Genomic DNA, 22,527 nt, shown 5'->3' on the forward strand with positions numbered 1-22,527 from the left:
CTCCCCATGTGCTCACCTGAATGTGTTGACAAAACTTCGGAGAGACTTTAGTGAACAACGCTCAATTAAAGTCTCTGGCGACGATGAAAGCAGCCTCCAGATGTACTGTCTCCAGGGTGCTGCTGGTCTGGAACAGTTCCTTGAGAGCCAAGTCAGTATCAGACTGCAGTGGAATATACACAGCTGTGATAATCACAGCCGTAAACCAGAAAGGTCTACATGGCAGCACAAGGTATTCCAGATACGGGGAACAAAAGGATTTGAGGGCATGCATATTCCGTGGGTCACACTAAGTATTATTGACCATGAAGCATACCCCTCCTTTACTCTTCCCAGAGAGGTTTTTAGACCTGTTTGCTTGGAACAGGGAGAACCCAGAGGGCTCAATGGCATGATCCATTAGCTCTTCCGTCAACCAGGTCTCCACATATCACAAAATGCTACGTTCCTGTGTTTTCCACTGGTAGGAGATTCTGGCTGTCAGTTTACACAGTTTGTTGTTCAGGGACTGAAGGTTAGCCAGGACTATGCTAGGGAGCGGTGGCCGATTAGTGTGCTGTCTCAACCTCACCAGAACGCTGGCCATTCTCCCTCGCCTCCGGCGCTGCTTCCGAGGTAGCAACAGTGAGGAAATGAGCCTCCCATGATCGTGTATGCAGGGATTCCCAGTGTAGAAAAGGCAGCACGTTGTGGGTAAATGCTGTCTTCCTGATGTTCAGAAGTGTCAGTCAATCGTATCTGATGTGACTTACCAGCTTCTTGAACAAGAAATGCGAAGGAACTTGCAGAAATTAGCAGTACACTGTAAAGTTGGTAAGGGGCTCGCGACACGGCTGTGTACGCGGCACCATCCTGGCCAACACATTAAGGGTTACAAGAAATCACTTTGAGTTATGTTACGCATACAATACATCAAGAAAGACAAATGATTACTGAAGTAGAACTACAGAAAACAAAATAATCATTACCATCCATTTCATGAGTGGATCTACACAGTGCCTGAGGGGAACCATAGATCCAACAACCTCACATTATGCATTTTCTCTCCCCCCCTCCCCCTCCCTCTCCACCTCTGATTCCCTTGACATTCTTGACCCTATCTCCAACTCTTAGCACTAGCACTAGTCACTATCCAGCTGAAGAGAAGTGCCCCCCCAACCCCTGCACAAAGAAATTGCTCCGTTAAGACCCCTTTATTCCTCACTTGGACTCACACAACTCAAAAACAGACACCAGGTGTATAAGTGGGGAAGCATTCTTCACCAATATCTAATGTCAATGGTTGTTTTTTAAATTAGAGACAAAACATTGGTCAATGAGGGAGGAAACAGGCCATTACCACATTCCAAGGTGACACCATTTTGTCTTCAAAACTTTCATTTTGTCTTTAATACAGTACTTCCATTTTATTATCAAGGAGGAATCACATTTAACTCTTTCCTTGCAAGCAGTTATATGTACTTGCAGTGGAGATCCATGGCTGCATTAACCTGTTATAACCACATATGTATCTCTCGGTGACCTGAGGTATGGATATTCCATAAAAACAAATCGGTGTTTTGCAGCGACCCATCACAAGTAATTCAAACTGAGCTTCCTTGGGGCATTGCACTTATATTTTTCAGCTTGTTCCACTAAGAGGTGCTTTTACTGTTATCAGATGCCTTTGATGTTTAGAAACATTTAGGAATAACTGAAAAATATAAAAACATTGAAGGATTGTTTTTTGCATGCCTTCTAGTCGGGATGCACTTTTGGAATAATAAATGTTAATGATTATATCAAGGCAGGAATTTCAAGTATTAAGCAGTCATGAAATATTTTCAAAATTTTATTTTAAGCCCAAATATCTGATGCTCTTTCAATTAGTTTTTTTAAACTCTGATTTTAATGTCTTAAAGCAGTAATCTGTACATGAAAGCACAAATCAGCATTTAGCAAGTAGAAGATGGTAAAATAGCTCAAAAGATCTGAGGTGTAATTGCAAGAGATGTAATTGAAAAAAATGGATGCTGTTAGTAAAAGTTGGGCATTCAGATCAATACCACTTCAAGTTGGTGTGTTTTCAAGAATTAAAATTTTAAAGGTGGTGCACAGAAGGCAGAGAAATTTAAAAAAAAATTCTGCACATAACAGCAAGTATAATTTGTGAACTAGTGACTTGTGATATATTTCAATATTCAGTAGAGGAGGTCATTATGCAGGCCAAACTTACGTTGGTTGACTGCTTGCATACCTAAACCAAAAATGCTTATGACTGCACTAAGTGGCATTTTGGCTGATTACAGCAACACACATAAAAGTTGCTGAACCTCTTCCTAGAGATGCTGCCTGGCCTGCTGCGTTCACCAGCAACTTTTATGTGTGTTGCTTGAATTTCCAGCATCTGCAGAATTACTGTTTTTTGGCTGATTACTTCTCTTTTTCTATTTTTTTTAAAGCAAACCTTTCTGAAAATTTTGCTGTCAAAGAAATATTTTACTGTGGTCTTGGGAAGAGGGATGCATAGGGAAAGCTCTATTTTAATGTTTTTGGAACAGTTGAAAAGATAGACAATGCATACTTGTACTGATAGGATTGACATGAGATCAATTTCCTTTCCTCTTCAACTTATTTCTAATGTTATCATGTTTGGGAATTGGTAAGAAAAAATAGTGGTGAAATAAATTTGCTGCCAAAGACAATAGCAATATAAAGCAGAGAGTAACGTAACTTAAATTGGCATTGGCTAGAGTTGCAGGACAGATTGAGAATCTGTAGTATTGTGGTCGTTAAGTACTATCACAAATTTATTAAAAATTCAGTTTAGAACTTCTAAAGGTATCAAGCATGCAGTTTTGCTAATGTTTTAAATACAAAAGGAACTTTTAGATGACTATTGATTATTACACCTATTGACACCTTGTATGCTGCTTTCTGAAAACCTCAACATGATATTTTTACTGTGTTATTGAATATGTTGGAGGCCATTTGAAAAATCTTCTTAATGTTCAGTGTTGGTTGTCCATCATTTTTACCGATGACCAAAACCTGTGTGGGATGAGTTTTATAGTGAAAAAGCCATTTCACTGGGGCAGTTCCACTGTATCAACCTCAAAAATCTTGGTCCAGTGGTACGAAAAATCGTCACAACTGGAGACTTCCTCAGCTGCAATGGATAGCCATGATGCCTTCTGTGCCTTTGCTCTCCACGATGCATTGCAGCACCACCTTCTTGGATCTTGTAGATGATCTCATCTGCCTAGTCCGCCAGGACTAGCTTTGCATGCTGGGGTGTGCATATCCCTAACTCAATAGGATTGCAAGTTCCTGGCTACCCTCACCTGGTTTAGCCTGTCTTTCAAAGCGGTGTACTGGGGTGTGGCCACTGTTGCATGTAAACAGTTATTTGGAGCCACAGGTGAGAGCTGGGTGACAGATGTGGACCAAAGGTGGACGAGTTGCCCCTGGGCGGAGAATGACAAGCTGCCACTAAATGTGCTACCCCTCTCTAAGCACCCCATACACCCAAATCAGAGGTGCAGTATCCACTCAATTGATATATCTCCTGCTCATGGATTGGGAGGCAGCTCTGCAAGCTGGAAACAGAAGTTGGAAAAGAGCAAATCTCAGAGTAGATGATAGGGTGCAGTAGAGAAAGAGATGTCTGTAAGAATTAGAGGCAGCAACATGATGAGGGTGAATAGAAATGGAAGGAAAAGTAAGTCAGGGATTGGGAAGTTTGAAGATGAGAGGAGATAAAGAAGATTAGATTGGGAAAGAAAAGGGGAATGAAGTACATCGATGTATGTGCAAACAGGTATCTGTGTGTCCATCTTTGCATGTGTGTTAGTGCACATGCAGCAGAGCTGATATGTAGTCACATTGGATCCCCTTGCTGCAGGACCAAGAACTCACCTGTTCAAGGCTGTGTTGTACCTGGCAAGCAACAGCAGTCTTTTGTTAAAAGAAACTATCATGGTCAGTTTCTACTTTTTAATATAAAGTTCAGGGCATGAAGAACTGGACCCTCCTGCAGAGATCGATCATTCTTGTATTAGAATGTCACTGCTGTTAAGGCCTAGGAACTTGGCCATTTAGACATCAATGTTGCCTATTGAACAGGACACAGCTGGCAGGAGATGACCAGTGTAAAGAGCAAGATGATGGGTATATCTTCCTGTGGTGAGGTAAATTGAAAGAAGAACACAGTCTTCATCAAGTGAGCTTGTCCATCAAGGAGTGAACCAATGATCTCTGCAAATTCCACCTGTGTTTTGAGTGTTTCTCATGACACTTGTCTCAATCTAACCCAGAACCAGTGTTCTGTAGTCACTCAAGCATGTAGCCCAACCTTGGAAGATACAGATGTAGCAAGGAGGGAGCTTCCATTTTGCTCTTGATAAAACTTTGTCAGACATTTCAGAGGGATCTCAACAAATTCCCCTGAACAACCTTAGTTCCGGAAAAGACTGTCCTCAGGGAGAGTTTGACTGGCACATAGGGAATAAGAAATGCAAGCTCTAACAGAGCCCTTCTCTTGATAAAATAGTTGTGAAGTAGACTCGTCTTAAATAATATGCTGCTTTGTCAGAATACCAAACACAAGACCTTATGTGAAAGCTCCAAATGTACCCATAAAGACCTGTTAGATTATTACATTGTCCACAGACCATAAAGAAGCTTACACTACCAGTGTCTGCATTGCTATTTATGACTATTATGCTTGCCACAGTCTCAATCCGTGTCATCATTTCAGACCCAAATCAAAAGTGGCAACAGAAATGTTTGGGAATAACCAGGCTCAATAGCCACAAATAGAGAATCAGAGTCAGATTTATTATCACTGACATGTGACACAAAATTTGTTATTTTGCAGCAGCAGTACAGGGCAAAGACATAAAAATCTATGGATCATAAAAGTAGGGTAAGAAAAAAAGAATAAGAAGTTAGTGTTCATTGGTTTGTGGAACATTGGGGATGTCATGGTAGCTTAGCAATTATCGTAACGCTTTACTGTGCTAGAAATCTGTGTTCAATTCCCACTGCTAAATGTAATGACTTTGTACGTTCTCCTCATGACTGCATGGATTTTCTCTTTGTGCTCTGGCTTCTTCCCATATTCCAAAGACGTATGGGTTAGTAGGTTAATAAGTTCACATGGGTGTAATAGGGTGGTGCAAAATATAAAAAAACAAAATATAAAAAAATCAAAAATCAGATTCCGGAGGAGAAGAAACTGTTTCTAAGTTACTGAGTGTGGGTTCTTTCTCCCTGGTAGTAATGAGAAGAGGGTATGTCCTGGATGGTGAGGGTTGCCTTCTTGAGGCACTGCCTCTCCAAGATGTCCTTGATAATGGGGAAAGTTGTTCCCAGGATGGGGAGAATTATGCCTATGTTGGAGCTGGCTGAGTCCTTTGCAGCCTCGTGCAATCTTGTGCACTGGAGGCTCTGTACCAGGTTGGGATTCAACTAGACACAGAACATGCCCTTCGCCAACTGAGTCTGTGCCAACCATCAATCATCCATTTACACTAATCTTACATTAGTCCTATTTAGTATTTTCTCTGTATTTTCACAACTGCCCCTAGTTTCTATTATTCACCTTAAACACAAAGGTAAGTTTGCATTGGCCAGATGCAACCTGCATGTTTTTGGGAGGTGGGAAGAAACCAGAGGACATTGGAGGAACCCAATGTGGACAAAGGGAGAAAACAAACCCCACGCAGAGAACACCAGAGATCAAGATTGAACCCTCTTCGTTTAGGATAGTATTTAGAGAATAAACAGTGAACCTGAAGGGAAAGTGACAAGCTTGTGCTGAGGGTGCGAGAGTGGAAGTAGAGAAGCAGCACTATGCTGTCAGATATGTATACGCAGTGGGTGCTACATTTGTAGAGGTGGTTGACCATGGTCTCTATTACAGTTTAATTTTTTCAATGTTTATTTGATACACATTCTCTACTTCTAATAAGATTAATACTTGTTTCTGTCTATGGCCATAAAACTGAACACTTATCTAAGGCACAGCATTATTGCAGTCTATGAATTGAATCTGAATTTGATTTTTTTTCCAAAATATGGTGCAATTCTAAATTAGCATGGGTGGATAATTTTCTCTACAAATAAAGAAAATAGCACCAACCTGCAGTAATTAGTCTACTTAGTCTACTATTCTGTACTTGGTATTTTGTACTTTAATGTTAATTAGACACACCTTATTATGTTGTTTGGTAATTATGTTGATTGAATAGTTGTTTTATTGTTTTATTTATATATATATATATATATATATATAAAACTTTGTAACCTCAAAGGGTATAAATTGAACAGTAATAGCTGGACTGCTGTGAGGCCCAATAGATCCAGCAATATTCTTGTAAGGAAACCTAGGAAAGCGATGTCTTTTCATAGTAAACTGTTCATGCTTGAGTGCCATTTTTCCAACATCTGTGATATAATGTACTACCACCTGAGTTAATAACTGCAGCTTCTCCAATCAAATTTACTGTTTACTATAAGTAGATAGAATCTAATTATGTTGGTGATCATCCTCTATGATTATAATCTTGGAAAAAATATTGTCATAATTTCCTTCCACCTAATTTTATGGTTGCTAAGGAACAGGCAATTATAGACAAAGCACTCTAATTCCTTTGGATTTCTCCTGATCTCTTCAGGTGCGACTCCCAGAGAAATGACATAAATGGCCACTAGTTCTTTACCTTTTGAGATTTTAGAACATAGAATAGTACAGCACAGTACAGGCCCTTCGGTCCACAATGTTGTGCCGACCCTTAAACCCTGCTTCCCATATAAACACCCACCTTAAATTCCTCCATATATCTACCAAGTAGTCTCTTAAATTTCACTAGTGTATCTGCCTCCACCACTGACTCCACTGACAGTGCATTCCACACACCAACCACTTTCTGAGTAAAAAAAGCTTCCTCTAATATCCCCCTTGAAGTTCCCACCCCTTACCTTAAAGCCATGTCCTCTTGTATTGAGCAGTGGTGCCCTGGGGAAGAGGCGCTGGCTATCCACTCTATCTATTCCTCTTAATATCTTGTATACCTCTATCATGTCTCCTCTCATCCTCCTTCTCTCCAAAGCATAAACCCTAGCTCCCTTAATCTTTGATCGTAATGCATACTCTCTAAACCAGGCAGCATCCTGGTAAATCTCCTCTGTACTCTTTCCAATGCTTCCACATCCTTCCTATAATGAGGTGACCAGAACTGGACACAGTACTCCAAGTGTGGCCTAACCAGAGTTTTATAGAGCTGCATCATTATCTTGCGACTCTTAAACTCTATCCCTCGACTTATAGAAACATAGGAAATAGGTGCAGGAGTAGGCCATTCGGCCCTTCGAGCCTGCACCGCCATTTATTATGATCATGGCTGATCATCCAACTCAGAACACCGCCCCAGCCTTCCCTCCATATCCCCTGACCCCCGTAGCCACAAGGGCCATATCTAACTCCCTCTTAAATATAGCCAATGAACTGGCCTCAACTGTTTCCTGTGGCAGAGAATTCCACAGATTCACCACTCTCTGTGTGAAGAAGTTTTTCCTAATCTCGGTCCTAAAAGGCTTCCCCTCTATCCTCAAACTGTGGCCCCTCGTTCTGGACTTCCCCAACATCGGGAACAATCTTCCTGCATCTAACCTGTCCAATCCCCTTAGGATCTTATACGTTTCAATCAGATCCCCCCTCAATCTTCTAAATTCCAACGAGTACAAGCCCAGTTCATCCAGTCTTCCTTCATATGAAAGTCCTGTCATCCCAGGAATCAATCTGGTGAACCTTCTCTGTACTCCCTCTATGGCAAGGATGTCTTTCCTCAGATTAGGGGACCAAAACTGCACACAATACTCCAGGTGTGGTCTCACCAAGGCCTTGTACAACTGCAGTAGTACCTCCCTGCTCCTGTACTCAAATCCTCTCGCTATAAATGCCAGCATACCATTCGCCTTTTTCACCGCCTGCTGTACCTGCATGCCCACTTTCAATGACTGGTGTATAATGACACCCAGGTCACGTTGCATCTCCCCTTTTCCTAATCGGCCACCGTTCAGATAATAATCTGTTTTCCTATTTTTACCACCAAAGCGGATAACTTCACATTTATCCACATTAAATTGCATCTGCCATGAATTTGCCCACTCACCCAACCTATCCAAGTCACCCTGCATCCTCTTAGCATCCTCCTCACAGCTAACACTGCCACCCAGCTTCGTGTCATCCGCAAACTTGGAGATGCTGCATTTAATTCCCTCATCCAAGTCATTAATATATATTGTAAACAACTGGGGTCCCAGCACTGAGCCTTGCGGTACCCCACTAGTCACCGCCTGCCATTCTGAAAAGGTCCCGTTTATTCCCACTCTTTGCTTCCTGTCTGCTAACCAACTCTCCACCCACACCAATACCTTACCCCCAATACCGTGTGCTTTAAGTTTGCACACTAATCTCCTGTGTGGGACCTTGTCAAAAGCCTTCTGAAAATCCAAATATACCACATCCACTGGTTCTCCCCTATCCACTCTACTAGTTACATCCTCAAAAAATTCTATGAGATTCGTCAGACATGATTTTCCTTTCACAAATCCATGTTGACTTTGTCCGATCATTTCACCGCTTTCCAAATGTGCTGTTATCACATCCTTGATAACTGACTCCAGCAGTTTCCCCACCACCGACATTAGGCTAACCGGTCTATAATTCCCCGGTTTCTCTCTCCCTCCTTTTTTAAAAAGGGGAGTTACATTAGCCACCCTCCAATCCTCAGGAACTAGTCCAGAATCTAACGAGTTTTGAAAAATTATCACTAATGCATCCACTATTTCTTGGGCTACTTCCTTAAGCACCCTGGGATGCAGACCATCTGGCCCTGGGGATTTATCTGCCTTCAATCCCTTCAATTTACCTAACACCACTTCCCTACTAACATGTATTTCGCTCAGTTCCTCCATCCCACTGGACCCTCTGTCCTTATGAAAGCTAACACCCCCATAAGCTTTCTTAACTACCCTATCTACCTGTGAGGCAACTTTCAGGGATCTGTGGACATGTACCCCCGGATCCCTCTGCTCCTCCACGCTACCAAGTATCCTGCCATTTACTTTGTACTCTGCCTTGGAGTTTGTCCTTCCAAAATGTACCACCTCACACTTCTCCGGGTTGAACTCCATCTGCCACTTCTCAGCCCACTTCTGCATCCTGTCAATGTCTCTGCAATCTTCGACAATTTTACTTGAGTTATATTAGAAGTTCAAGATCCTGCAAAATTTTCAGTATCAGATGATTGGATATTAATTCCACTTGCAGATATTTTAATATGTATTTTATATTTTATATCAACTTTGACTGTACCCTGTTTCTTCCTTTAAAATTTGACAAAGCAAAACAAGTATGTGCCTAAAATGTAATATTCTCCAATAGCTGGGGGTTAACTGTGTAAAACATTACAGAGTAATGCAATTGAAAAGATCCGTTGTTAACTCATCTTCATTACTATGATGCAGTTGGTTTGTTTGTCCGTATATTTAAGTCGAAGAATTAACAGAGCATAGAACAGTAGATAACATGAACAGGCTCTTCCGCCCACATGTCTGTCTTATGGGCCATGGTGCCAATATATACTAATCACATCTGCCTCCACATGATCTTTATTATTGTCTGTTCAATCTGCTTACACTATTTCCCGTCTTCACTCAAGTGAAAAAAAACATGCTTTGTAAATCTTTAATTTAATTTTTCCCCTCTCAATTTAAAACTACTATTTGATATTTCCACCCTGGGAACAAGACTTTCACAATCTACCCTATCTATGCCTCTCATAATTTAAAAACTCCTATCAGGTTGTTTGTCAGTCTTCAATGCTCCAGATAAAGTATTCCCATTTCTCCCAACCTCTCCCCATAGCTAATGTTTTCTTATTTGCAACACCCTGGTAAACCTCTTCTGCACCATCTATAAAGACTTCATATCCTTCCATAAGTAAACAGAACTGCACAGAATATTTCAAATATGGTTGAACCAAAGCTTTATTCATCAGCAATATGACTTGCCAGTACCCTAACCAATAAAGGCCAGTATTCTGTACGCATCTTTACCACATTTGACTTCCCAAAGTGCAATGTCTCACATTTATCCAGGTTAAATTCCATCTGCCATTAATCTGTCTATTTTTACAACTGGTCTGTGTCCTGCTGAGTCATTTGAGACCTTGCTGACTATCCACAATACTGCCAATTTTTGTGTTGTCTGAAGACCTGTGAATCAGCCCATCTACAAAATAATATAAATATATATCAAAAGCAACAAAGCTCCCCACACACAGATCTGTGTGAGCAGCACTGGTCATGGATCTTAAGGCAGAGTACAGAGTAACACCCCTCCACCATTACCCTCTGTTTTGTTCGGCCATGCCAATTTTGAATCCAGTTTTGGAATGAAATGCAAGGAGAGGTTGAACAAACTAGGGCTGTTTTCTCTGAAATGGCAGAAGCTGAGGCAGAAGTCTAAGAGATTATGAGAGAAAAAGGATGGATTAGGCAGCCACTATTTTTATCCCATGGTCGAAATGTCTCATATTAGAGGACATGCATTTAAGGTGAGAAGGGCCTTCTGGGCAAGATGACGCCAGCATACAACGCTGCTTCGATGGACATTTTCTGGATGGATCATGAAACCATATATATTTCTCTTCTTCTATGTCTTTTACATTTGTTTTTCATCTTGAATGTGATTCTGGAACTGTCGGAGCCTGTGATTTGCAGTTTGGAAATTGTTTGGATGTTTCAGCACTCTGCACACTCTGAAATGATTTCAGGAGGCAGGGGCTGCGTGCAGGAACCTCTTGGCGAGAAGGTTGCAGGATGCAAGCCAATGCTCGACTCCATTTAGCTGATTAACGCTTCCATTGTTCGCTGATTAAAGCGATGAGGGAGATTGAAACATCGAAGCAAATGCAGAAGGTGAGCACCAGCTGCCAGCCTTTTTATCGCTATGGAATCACTCTGCTACAGAGAGAGGAGACTGCCTTTCTGTCGCTGGTGAGATTGTTCTGCTGGTGGAGAGGAGAGACTGGCTTTTTATTGCTGGGCGATCGATCTACTACCGAAGAGGAGAGACTGCCTTTTATCACTAGGGGATTGATCCGCTACTGGAGAGGGGAGACTACCTTTCTGTCGCTGGTGAGATTGTTCTGCTGCCCAGGAGGAGAGACTGTCTTTTTATCACTGGGGGATGAATCAACTACCGGAGAGGGGAGACTGCCTTCTGATCGCTGGGAGATCTGTTACCGGAGAGGGGAGACTGCCTTCTGTTTACTGGGGGATCGATCTGCTACAGGAGAGGGAAGACTGCCTTTTGACCGCTGGTGCATTGTCCACTGCTGGAGAAGGAAAGGCCAGCTGCTGTGCCTGTAGAATGTTACCCAGGTTTCCCATGTTTTGGATATGGGCTAGGACTTAGCCATTTTTCAGTCTTATAGTTTTTTATGTTCTGTATTTTTTGCCTGATGTTTCTCATTTTTTTTGTGTGTGGGGAGGGGAATTTGGAGGTCCATGTGCCCATTCCATTTTTGTTCATTTTTTTGTGCGGGGAGGAGGGAGTTGGGGGTTGATGATCGTGCTGTAATTATTTTCTTTCTTGGTTTCATGGCTATCTGGAGAAGAAGAATTTCAGAGTTGCATACTTTGATAATAAATGAACCTTTGAAGGGCAAGTTCAGAGGAGACATGCAGAGCAAGTTGTTTCGCACAGAGACTAGTGGATTCTCAGAATGCTCTCCCAGTGGAATTCCTGGTAGTGGAGCCAAATAAGATAAAAGTGTTTATCAGACTATTAGATAGGTACGTGAATATTCAGAGAACGCTGAGATATGGAGCTGATGTAGGCATGTTATGTATAATCAGGTTTGTGGGTTTGGTGAGTGGGAATAGAAGACATTCCCTACTTGGAAGTAAGTTACCCATTTATTTACATGACAAAGTAAACACTAAACATTCAGTAAACCATTCTAATTGCAGTCAGTTACAAGTACTTACCTAAAGTGTGTGTCTGTACCCTCCTTTACGGCAGTAGATGTCCACTATTAACGTGGAGCCATCTGCAGCGTGATACACAGTGACACAGAGAGCAAAGGAGAGTGCCTGCTTTCAACATGCTAGATTTAAACTATAGTGGCCCCGTTACATCATCAGCTAAGTGGCAGCTAGTGGGAGGGGCTGCAATGCTTCTGAAACGGGCATAGGGGGAAACTGCTTTTGATGAACTGGTAAGGTAGACGTTTACTGCAACATCCCATCCCTTGAAAGATGCAGCACCATGACATCCAGTCTGTAGGCTAGTACAATCCCTGTAGCTGCCTGTATACTACATGTAAAACATAACACCATGATACCCAGAATTATCAGCCCACCAATGTACTACATGGTCCACCAACCTCGCAGTGTCCCATTATCTTAGTGTTTGTCTGATGTATATATGTATGTCTCATGGCCACCATCGTATAAAGCTGTGCTTTTAAATTCAATTTACTGCTTGCAATTTGCAATCTACATCAAGAACAGAAGACCAGTTCTTGCTTGAATTAATATTTGTGATATTCACACAACTCCAGAATACTCACTAGCATACCCTTGTCTTGGCCCCGGGCAGAAACCTATCCCATGAAGATCAAATTTTAAGGAGGATCTAATTAAATAAGGCAGCAAAATGCCCTTCACTTCAGATCTTTTCCCCAATGACTAACCTATCATGTCCCTATGTGTACCTGCATCTACACTTGCCAGCATTTCTAATTGGCTATCTTTCAGACTAAGCAGAGATGGCAATAAAATGTACCAGAAATTTGATCACATCCTCTTCTTGGATACATTTGTCTTCTCAATTTCAGCCAGTCTTTAAACTGTATCTGTGTCATTTGTGTGATTGTTTCCTCCTTCCCTACTGGATCATTACACACTGATCACATCCTTCTCTTAACCCCTTCAGTCTCTGATAGCTAAAACTATCAGTAATTAGTTACTCTGTGGGCAGGGTCTTACCAAGGTAACTTTGTTTCAGGTTCATGCGATGACAGAAGATTATCAGAAGAATCTGACAATTAGTCTCTTCGCTCTATCTACAGGAGGGTTTGGGGTGGTTTCTATTTGAATAGCTGCCAGGACTTCACCCCGGCGGCACCCCTTTCCGAACTGTCCTTTCCTTCGGTGGCCCAACCACTGAAAGGGCCCAGCTAATTTGTGTTCACTTCCCATTCAAGCTGGGGTGGCTACCTTTAGATACTCTGTGCATTGTCTTCTCTCGTTCTCAGTCTACCTTGTGAAGTTGAGGAACTTCATGTTTGTGTCATAACTCAGATGATCCCTCCTATGAGGAAATTTGCAGATGCTGGAAATTCAGGCAACACACACAAAATGCTGGTGGAACGCAGCAGGCCAGGCAGCATCTATAGGAAGAGGTACAGTCGACTTTTCGGGTCTCGGCCCAAAATGTTGACTATACCTCTTCCTATAGATGCTGCCTGGCCTCCTGTGTTCCACCAGCATTTTGTGATCCCTTCCATCTATTTTCCAAATGTCTTTTTATTCCGCTCTATTAACTAAACTTCTACCTTCCAGAACCAGCCTTCATTACAAAGTACTGTTACTGTTATATTTTAATGTGTTATTCACGGCTTGCTGTCACATTCTCTGTGTCTTCTACATTCGTGTTCCAGTTACTTTTCATTCGCAGGTCTGCTTCAGTTAAGAAGTTGACAGTCATTACTTAATTTCCTACAATGAGATTGTTAGTGGACTGACTCATTTGGTCTGCCTTCTCTCCCTGGTTCTCTGTGGTCAGCACTGCTGAATTTCATTTGTATTTTACCAGACACTTGCTGGACTTCAAGCATGTTCTACATTGCTATTCTAGGAGGTAGGAATGATCTGAATCCTGGCTACACATTTGCATTTTATGAGACACCCACTATGACTAAATCTCAACTTTGCAAAGTTATTTCCAAAAGATCTGAAACTCAAACAGTGCATTGACAATACCCAATTTATATACAATATATTAACCTTGTGGAACTTCCTTGTTATGAAAAGCAATGTCTCAGTTCACTCCTTTCACAACTTTCCGATCTCCCTCTAAAAACAAATTTTAAATTCCCAATTTGAGTATACACAATCAGTATCCCCCTTGAACTTCCCACCTCACCTTAAAGCCATGTCCTCTTGTATTGAGCAGTGTTGCCCTAGGGAAGAGGTGCTGGCTATCCACTCTATCTATTCCTCTTATTATCTTGTACACCTCTATCATGTCTCCTCTCATCCTCCTTCTCTCCAAAGAGTAAAGCCCTAGCTCCCTTAATCTCTGATCATAATGCATACTCTCTAAACCAGGCAGCATCCTGGTAAATCTCCTCTGTACCCTTTCCAATGCTTCCACATCCTTCCTATAGTGAGGTGACCAGAACTGGACACAGTACTCATGGAAAATAATCTTATCATACTTACTGTTCCATAAAACATTATCAATTCTTAGTGTCAACAGCATTTCTGAATCTATTAGACCTTCAAATGTGAAGACATTTTCCCTGAATTGTTTCTTCTTCAGGACTGTGTTTAAATCGACCTCTGAGGGTTTGGTCACATCTTAATATCATCTTGTGTTGCCTGGTGATCCATTTTATTTATGATGCTACCATGAGGTATTTTGAGATGTTTTACTGTGCTGTACAAATAAAAGTTACTGTGATTAAAGCTTTATTTTTATTTCCTCTGGTTAAGGTGATCTAAATGAAAACGGAGCCGAAAATAAATACACTGAGCCTGAATTATCAGATTTCATTTCTTATTGGCTCTGTGCTTGCAGAAAATATAACATTGATTCTATCAGAAGTGAAGACAGTGGTGACCAATGTTGCAGCATGTTAGTGCACCAATTTTTTCACACAGTATGATATAATTTCCGGATTTCAGCTATAGCATTGAGATAAATAGAAATTCTAATTCGAAATCATCGTCCATTCCCCTTCAGTGAGTTTGAGAAATTATATGCACAGGTCTCTGAGAAGATTAATTGAGATTCTCTCTCACTACCTTTGGAATTGTAATTGCCTGGCATCAATTCCAGGATATAGAATATTGACATGCTGCAATATCTGCACCTAAATCCTTCGATCGTTTTGCCTGCATGGCAATTTATTTAGTTTGTATCCCGTTTAATTTGAACCCTATTGCGCACGGCCTTTGCACCTAACTCAGCTAAAAATTCAAAATCTCATCCATTCCCAGATTTGTTTATTTCTGCTTTTGTAGAATCAATGCCATTTTAGTGCCTTTGCTACAGAACCTCTAACGTGTGTTCATCAAAGCAAAGCTAAATTTCTAAAATGCTTTTTCACCCACTTCCTGAATATCTTACCTCATACTTTGCACCAATCTCTTATGGAATCTGGCTTTGCTGTTAACCATGTCCTCATAGACTCTATCTTCATGTTCAGACATTCGCAGTTGCTGCAATCATTTCTAGCTTTGTGCCACTGTAGTCAGACTTCAGTCCTGTATATTTTCTCCGTTTTTCCACTCTGCCTTCAGACAGTATACTTCAACTATTTGCCTGCTCTCACCTTCCTTATGCCCTTCACCTTTCCTTTCTGTGTAATCTTGAGTAGCATTCCTGAAAGCTATCTCCCCAACCTTCTCCCATTTCTATTCCGCACTCCCAACACCTTTGATAGATTAATTCATTGGACTCTATAAAAATACAAATTAATCTTAGTCATGTGGCTGAGACACAAATGAAAATTAATTGTAATTTTTTTTTAACTAAAGTGACCTAATTGTTCTGCTGGATATACGAGCAGTGGATTTATTTACTAACTTGCTGCATATCTGGTTACTTGCAGGATCCTATGTATGGGAAAGGAAAACTTGGAGAGATTCAAACCCTTATATTGGGAATGATAGACACATTCAATTATGAGCTGGTAAGTACAGCTACTACAATCTGTCCAGCTCTCTAATAAAAATGATAATTGTTGCTAGTTGGAGAGGCTTCATGTATTTTTTAAAGCGAATTAAGTTGAAGGAATTATTTGAATCTATAGAACAGTTCATGTTGTTTTTAGTTGACATAGAGCTACTATACTAGTGAGGCTACTTTCACTCTCTAGAATCTCTATCTTCATTAGATATTAATGTTATAGAAACATAGAAAATAGGTGCAGGAGTAGGCCATTCTCCATCTTAATGAAGAATTCCACCATATTATGGTCACTCTTACCCAAGGGGCCTCTCACGACAAGATTGCTAATTAACCCTTCCTCATTGCTCAAAACCCAGTCCAGAATAGCCTGCTCTCTAGTTGGTTCCTCGACATGTTGGTTCAAAAAACCATCCCGCATACATTCCAAGAAATCCTCTTCCTCAGCACCTTTACCAATTTGATTTACCCAATCTACATCTAATAGCATCCGTGTTCACTACAGTAATTAATCCCTAAGAAAGATTTCTGAAGAAAGCAAAAATTTTTATGAAACCTTCATTTTAAATCTTGGGTGAAATGTTAGCCTTAAGACTGCACCTTCGGACAAAAAAAAAATCATTTTTAATGCACAGTTCATGGATCTGTGTTTTTTGCTTGCTGTTAACTCAATTATCTGTTTACAGGTAACTATCTTTCATAATTTATTTAGGAAGAAATGCTCATTGTGAATTCCGGAGATTTGGAGACACTGCATTAAAAACACAGTATTAGGTAGATATTGGTGTAAAATGCGAATCATGCATTGAAACCTTGCCACCCCAAATTTAGGAGGGTAATGGAAATACAGCTACATATAATTATTCCACTGTTTTCAAGCAAAATGGAGAAAGTTGGATTATTACCTCATCAATCATGTCCAAAAGTGTGGTACTGTATATAAGAGACTGATTTTAACACATTGTTTTTGTGTTAAGTTCCCTTTACTGCAGTTTGAAATATGATTCTCTTTTTAAAATGAGAATTTACTGTAACTTTGCTCATGTTCTTTACTTTGTAGGCAGTCTTTTTAAATAAGTTCTGTGGATTGCTTTGATATCTGTTTTAAATAGATTGCACCAATTAAATTGGTTTAGTTTGCTGCAGACTAATCATGCCCTGCCTCCAAGCCTTACCCCTCTTGAATTGACTCACAGTGTTTTAAAAATTAAAATGTCTGAAGAATTATATGTCAGTTAAGTTAAAATCAACAATTGAAATACTGAGATTCTGCTAATATCTTAATTTCACTTGAATATGATTAGAGTTTAGTGGTAGGTTACTGCTGCCAACAGTCAACTTCATTGTTTCTAGACAAGAACCATTACGGCATTTTAGCAGTGTTAAAAATCAAGCTGAAATAACTATGCTTCCTATATCTTGATATGCCTTTATGTTGGAACAAGTTAGCAACAACACCCCAAAATCTATTTGGCCAAAGTGGTATAGTTTTCAATGCTCAAACAAAATGCAAAAACAAAATTTAATGCATGTACAAGTAGAAAATCTAGATTGGGCCTTAGGGTGGTTATTAAGAGATCTTGAATCATAAGTCAGGTTTTTTTTTCAAAATTGGCTTTACTTGTGATATCTCATAATTTTGAAAAGTTTTTTATAGATAATAATGCAAATTTCCATGGATGGCAAGTGAACTATCATTTTCTGAAGAGCCACCTTTTATATAAATCCCTTCTATACTCCTTATTGAATTCTAGCAAAGCTGACATATCACTCATATTGTCCTCTTAATTCTCTAATATCCTGTTGTTAGATAGTTCTGTACTGATTATGCTTGTCATAAAATAACATATTATCTCAGACTTTGCTGTTTTTCATGAGGAGTCAACATCTTATAATCACAACACGCTGGAGGAACTCAGCAGGTCGGGCAGCATCCGTGGAAATGATCAGTCAACGTTTCGGGCCGTAACCTTCGTCAGGACTGAAGAGGGAGGGGGCAGAGGCCCTTTTAAGAAGGTGGGGGGAGGGTGGGAAGGAGAAGGCTGGTGGGTGCTAGGTGAAAAACCAGTAAGGGGAAAAATAAAGGGGTGGGGGAGGGGATAGGTAGGAAAGGTGAAGGAATAGGGAAAAGCACAATGGGTAGTAAAAGGAGGCGGAACCATGAGGGAGGTGATAGGCAGCTGGTGGGGGAGGGGGCAGAGTGAAAGTGGGATGGGGGGAAGGGAGAGGGAGGGGACTACCAGAAGTTGGAGAATTCAATGTTCATACCAAGGGGCTATAAAGACTATTTTCTAAATGGAGAGAAAATTAAAAACTCAGAGGTGCATTGGGATTTGGCAGTCTTGTGCAGGGTTCCTGACAGGTTAACTTGCAGGTTGAGTTGGTGGTAAAGAAGGTAAATGCAACGTTAGCATAAGTTTTGAGAGGTCTGCAGTATAAGATCAAGGATATAATGCTGAGGCTTTATAAGGCATTGGTCAGACTACATTTGGAGTATTGTGAACAGCTTGTTTATTTACTTAGAGATACAGTCGACCCTCCTTATCCGTGGGTTCTACGTGTGCGGATTCAACCAACCACGGAACGGGATAACCCGGAAGTTCTCTCTCCAGCACTCGTTGTTTGAGACCATAAGACAAAGGAGCAGAAGTAGGCCATTCGGCCCATCGAGTCTGCTCCGCGTTTGAGCATTTTTTCTTGTCATTATTCCCTAAACGATACAGTATAACAACTATTTACATAGGGTTTACATTGTATTAGGTATTATAAATAATCTAGAGATGATTTAAAGTATACGGGAGGATGTGATTAGGTTATATGCAAATACTACGCCGTTTTTACATACGGGACTTGAGCATCCGAGTTTTCTGGTATCTGCAAGGGGTCCCGGAACCAATCCCCCGTGGATAAGGAGGGCCGACTGTACAGTGTGGAATAGCCCTGCACTGCCCAGCATCCCCGAATGGCCTTCAATTCAACCCTGACCTAATCACAGGGAAACTTACAATGACCAATTAACCTACTAACCAGTACATGTTTGGACTGTGGATGAAAAGCGGAGCATCCAGGGAAAACCCACACATTCCATGGAGAATGTACAAACTCCTTATAGTGTATGCCAGGAGTGAACTCCGAACACTGGCACCCTGAACTGTAATAGTGTCACACCAACTGCTACGCTACTGAGGGGCCCATTTTAAAAGATGTGTTGGAATTAGAGAGGGTCCAGAGAAGGTTTATGAGAATTATTCTGGGAATGAAAGGGTTAAAGTACAAGGAGCATTTGATGGCTCTAGGCCTGTACTTGATGGAGTTTAGAAGAATGAGAAGGGATCTCATTGAAACCTATCGAATATTGAAAGGCCTAGATAGAGTAGGTGTGGAGAGAGTATTTCCAGCACTGGGTGAGTCTAGGACCAGAGGGCACAGTCTCAGAATAGAGGGATGTGCATCTAGAACAGAGATGGGAAAGAATTTCTTTAACCAGAGTGTAGTAAATCTGTGGAATTCATTACCATGTTCAGCTGTGGAGGCCAATGTGCCTTAATTTTCTCAATCAGCATACTACGAAGGCTCTTGTGGTAAACTTAACCAAAGTCTAGGTATACAACAGTAGAACGAGAAAGAAGTCTTTATCCTGTCACGTGACCGGCAACAATGAATTATCAACGGAGTCAGGTTTTATATAAAGACAAACAAGCATTTATTAAACTCTGCTGAACAATAGAGAAAAGTATTCCAACGACTAACTTAACCGGAAGTTAACTGCTGTATGCCAACTCTGGAACGGTTCTTCAAAGGGTAAATTTGAAAACAGTTCTTAAAATGGGAAATTCAAAAGTCCAAGTGATTTACACAGTCAATAAGGAGAGAATTCGCTGGAAATGGATTTCTTCGAAGACGTGACGTTACTGCTGATTCTCCAAAGGATTCATGACGAAGGAAATAAACGGCTTAAATGAACTGAACTTTTTCTGGCGAGTGAAAACTGCACAAACTTCCCTGCTCTTGAAGGAGTTATCTCAGATACAGGTCACCATTTCTGAATGAATACTCAAGAAGGTCGATCCTTTATTAAACCGCCGAACGACTCCAACTTTATTTGATCCTTCAGGCTCTTGTACTTCCGTAAGGTCTTCACTCTCCAATACTACTGTAAAGGTAAATCAAAGATACACCAACAAAACTGGCAGCAATTGGCGAAACTGCTGGCGCAGCGATTATACCTTACAATAGGAAGTAGAACTCCACTTTAAAACGAAACTGCGTCATGAGACGAATACACAGCATAACGGAGTAACTGATGAACTAAACTGAAAACTAACTGCATCACAACAGGGTTACCGTTTATATACCTGTTGTAACATGCTATCACGTGACCTCACACTGGCGGGAAAATTACATCACCCCACCATCACAAGACCATTATATCATGCTCACAAGATACTCAATTACATCATGGTCATAAGACAGTCACAAAATACCCCCGAGGTATGTAGCACCTCTCTCCAAAAAAATTTTTGGTCTTTTATGAGCAAAATTTTAACAACTATCTATTTACAAAAAAAAATGCAAATGTATAAAATCTACAACATACACAATATACACAGTAATATCATACAGAACCGTGCAAACTAACATACAGTAGGAGTGTTACAAATGTTAAAATACCACTCCATCAAAAAAAAATTTCATTGTACATTCAACATCTAGATAGACAGTCAGTGATCACATTATCTTTACCTTTAATATAAGTATTCAAAATATGATACTCCTGTAACATCGAACTACAATTCAGTAACCTTCTATTTTTGTTTTTCATCTTACTCAAAAACACTAACGGATTATGATCGGTATAAACTATGAGTGGTTTCTGAGTAGTATCAACATACACTTCAAAGTGTTGTGAAGCCAAAACAAGAGATAATAATTCCTTTTCTATAGTTGAATAATTTCTTTGGTGGGCATTAAATTTCTTAGTAAAGTAAGCTACCAGACGATCAAGCTCATCACACTTATCCCTGTGAAGTAACACTGCTCCTTCAGCCTCATTGCTAGCATCTACCGCTAATGAAAATGGTTTTTCAAAGTCAGGTGACTTGAGCACAGGTTGATGACTTAGCATAGTTTTCAATTTATCAAATGCCTCCTGACAAGGCTCTGTCCAAAGAAACTTTTCACTTTTCTTCAAGAGATTAGTTAATGGAAGGGTACATTAGCAAAATACTTACAAAATTTACGATAATATCCTACCATTCCCAAGAATCTTCTTAGAGTCTTTTTACCAGTTGGAATGGGTACCTCTAAAATTGCCTGAACTTTTGCCTGAACAGGAGCTAATTTTCCCTGACCCACAACATAACCAAGGTAGGTCACAGTGGCATGACCAAATTCACTTTTAGCTAAGTTAATAGTTAAGTTGGCTTTTGAAAGTCTCTCAAATAGTTTCTCCACCGCAGTAATATATTCTTTCCAAGTACCATTTCTTGTAGCTAAATCATCAATATAGGCATCCGTGTCTTTTAACCCCTGAATTACAGAATTAATTATCCGCTGGAAAGTACCTGGTGCATTGTTCATCCCAAATGGAAGAACATTATATTCATATAACCCAGATGGGATTACAAGTGCAGAAATTTCTCTACCTCTATCAGTCAATGGAGCACACCAATAACCTTTTAACAAATCAATCTTTGTAAGGAACTTTGCTTTTCCAACTTTATCCACACAATCATCCACTCTAAGGATTGGATACGCATCAGTTTTTGTCACAGTATTCACCTTTCTGTAACCCGTACAAAACCTAATACTATGGTCTGGCTTAGGCACCATAACACACGGTGAACTCCAATTTGAATTAGGTCTAATAATATTATTCTCTAACATATACTTAATTTTTTTGTTCAGCAAGTTCACATTTTTCCATGTTCATCCCATATGGATGTTGCTTTATGGGTTTTGCCTCTTGAACATCTACATCATGTGAAGCTACTGTGGTTCTTTTTGGAACATCTGGAAATAAATCCCTATATTTAAAAATCAACTGCTTCATCTGCTCTCTCTGCTCTGGCTGTAAATAAGCTAATTTCTCATCAATATTTTCCAGAATTGTTGAGTTTGGTAACGTGGCAGAAATAATGTTGGGTTTAAAATGAGTTTCAGATGAATCATCCATTAAGTTCCTAGTGGGATCAAACTCATTATTATTTTTATCATATTTATATGACAAAGCTGCGTTGGCTTTCTTCAATCTGGTGTTTTTATCACATAATCCACATCATTAACTTTAGATTTAATTACATAAGGACCATGAAATTTAGCTTGTAAAGGGTTCGTTTGCACTGGGAAAAGAACCAACACCTTATCTCCAGGCTTAAATGACCTCATTCTAACGTCCTTATCATATCAAGTTTTCATTTTCTCGTGAACCGATTTTAAATTTTCCTTGGCTAAGCTACAAGCTTTATACAATCTTTCCTTAAATTTCAAAACATAATCCATCAAATTAGTATGTACCTCTTTATTAATCCATTGTTCTTTTAACAAGGTCAAAG

General features: G+C 40.2%; 1 protein-coding gene across 2 annotated transcripts in view; it reads left to right on the plus strand.

Annotated features, from left to right (window-relative positions):
- The window catches only part of vps8 (VPS8 subunit of CORVET complex), a 662,306-nt gene that overhangs the window by 336,944 nt on the left and 302,835 nt on the right, over positions 1-22,527 (plus strand). For both annotated transcript variants that reach the window (XM_072261484.1, XM_072261483.1), the window contains exon 41: positions 15,897-15,977. In XM_072261484.1, coding sequence (XP_072117585.1) covers positions 15,897-15,977 — 81 coding nt within the window. The remainder of the gene's footprint in view (positions 1-15,896; positions 15,978-22,527) is intronic.

This window comes from Mobula birostris, chromosome 6 (assembly GCF_030028105.1).
Source record: "Mobula birostris isolate sMobBir1 chromosome 6, sMobBir1.hap1, whole genome shotgun sequence".
NCBI classification, from domain to species: Eukaryota; Metazoa; Chordata; class Chondrichthyes; order Myliobatiformes; family Myliobatidae; genus Mobula; species Mobula birostris.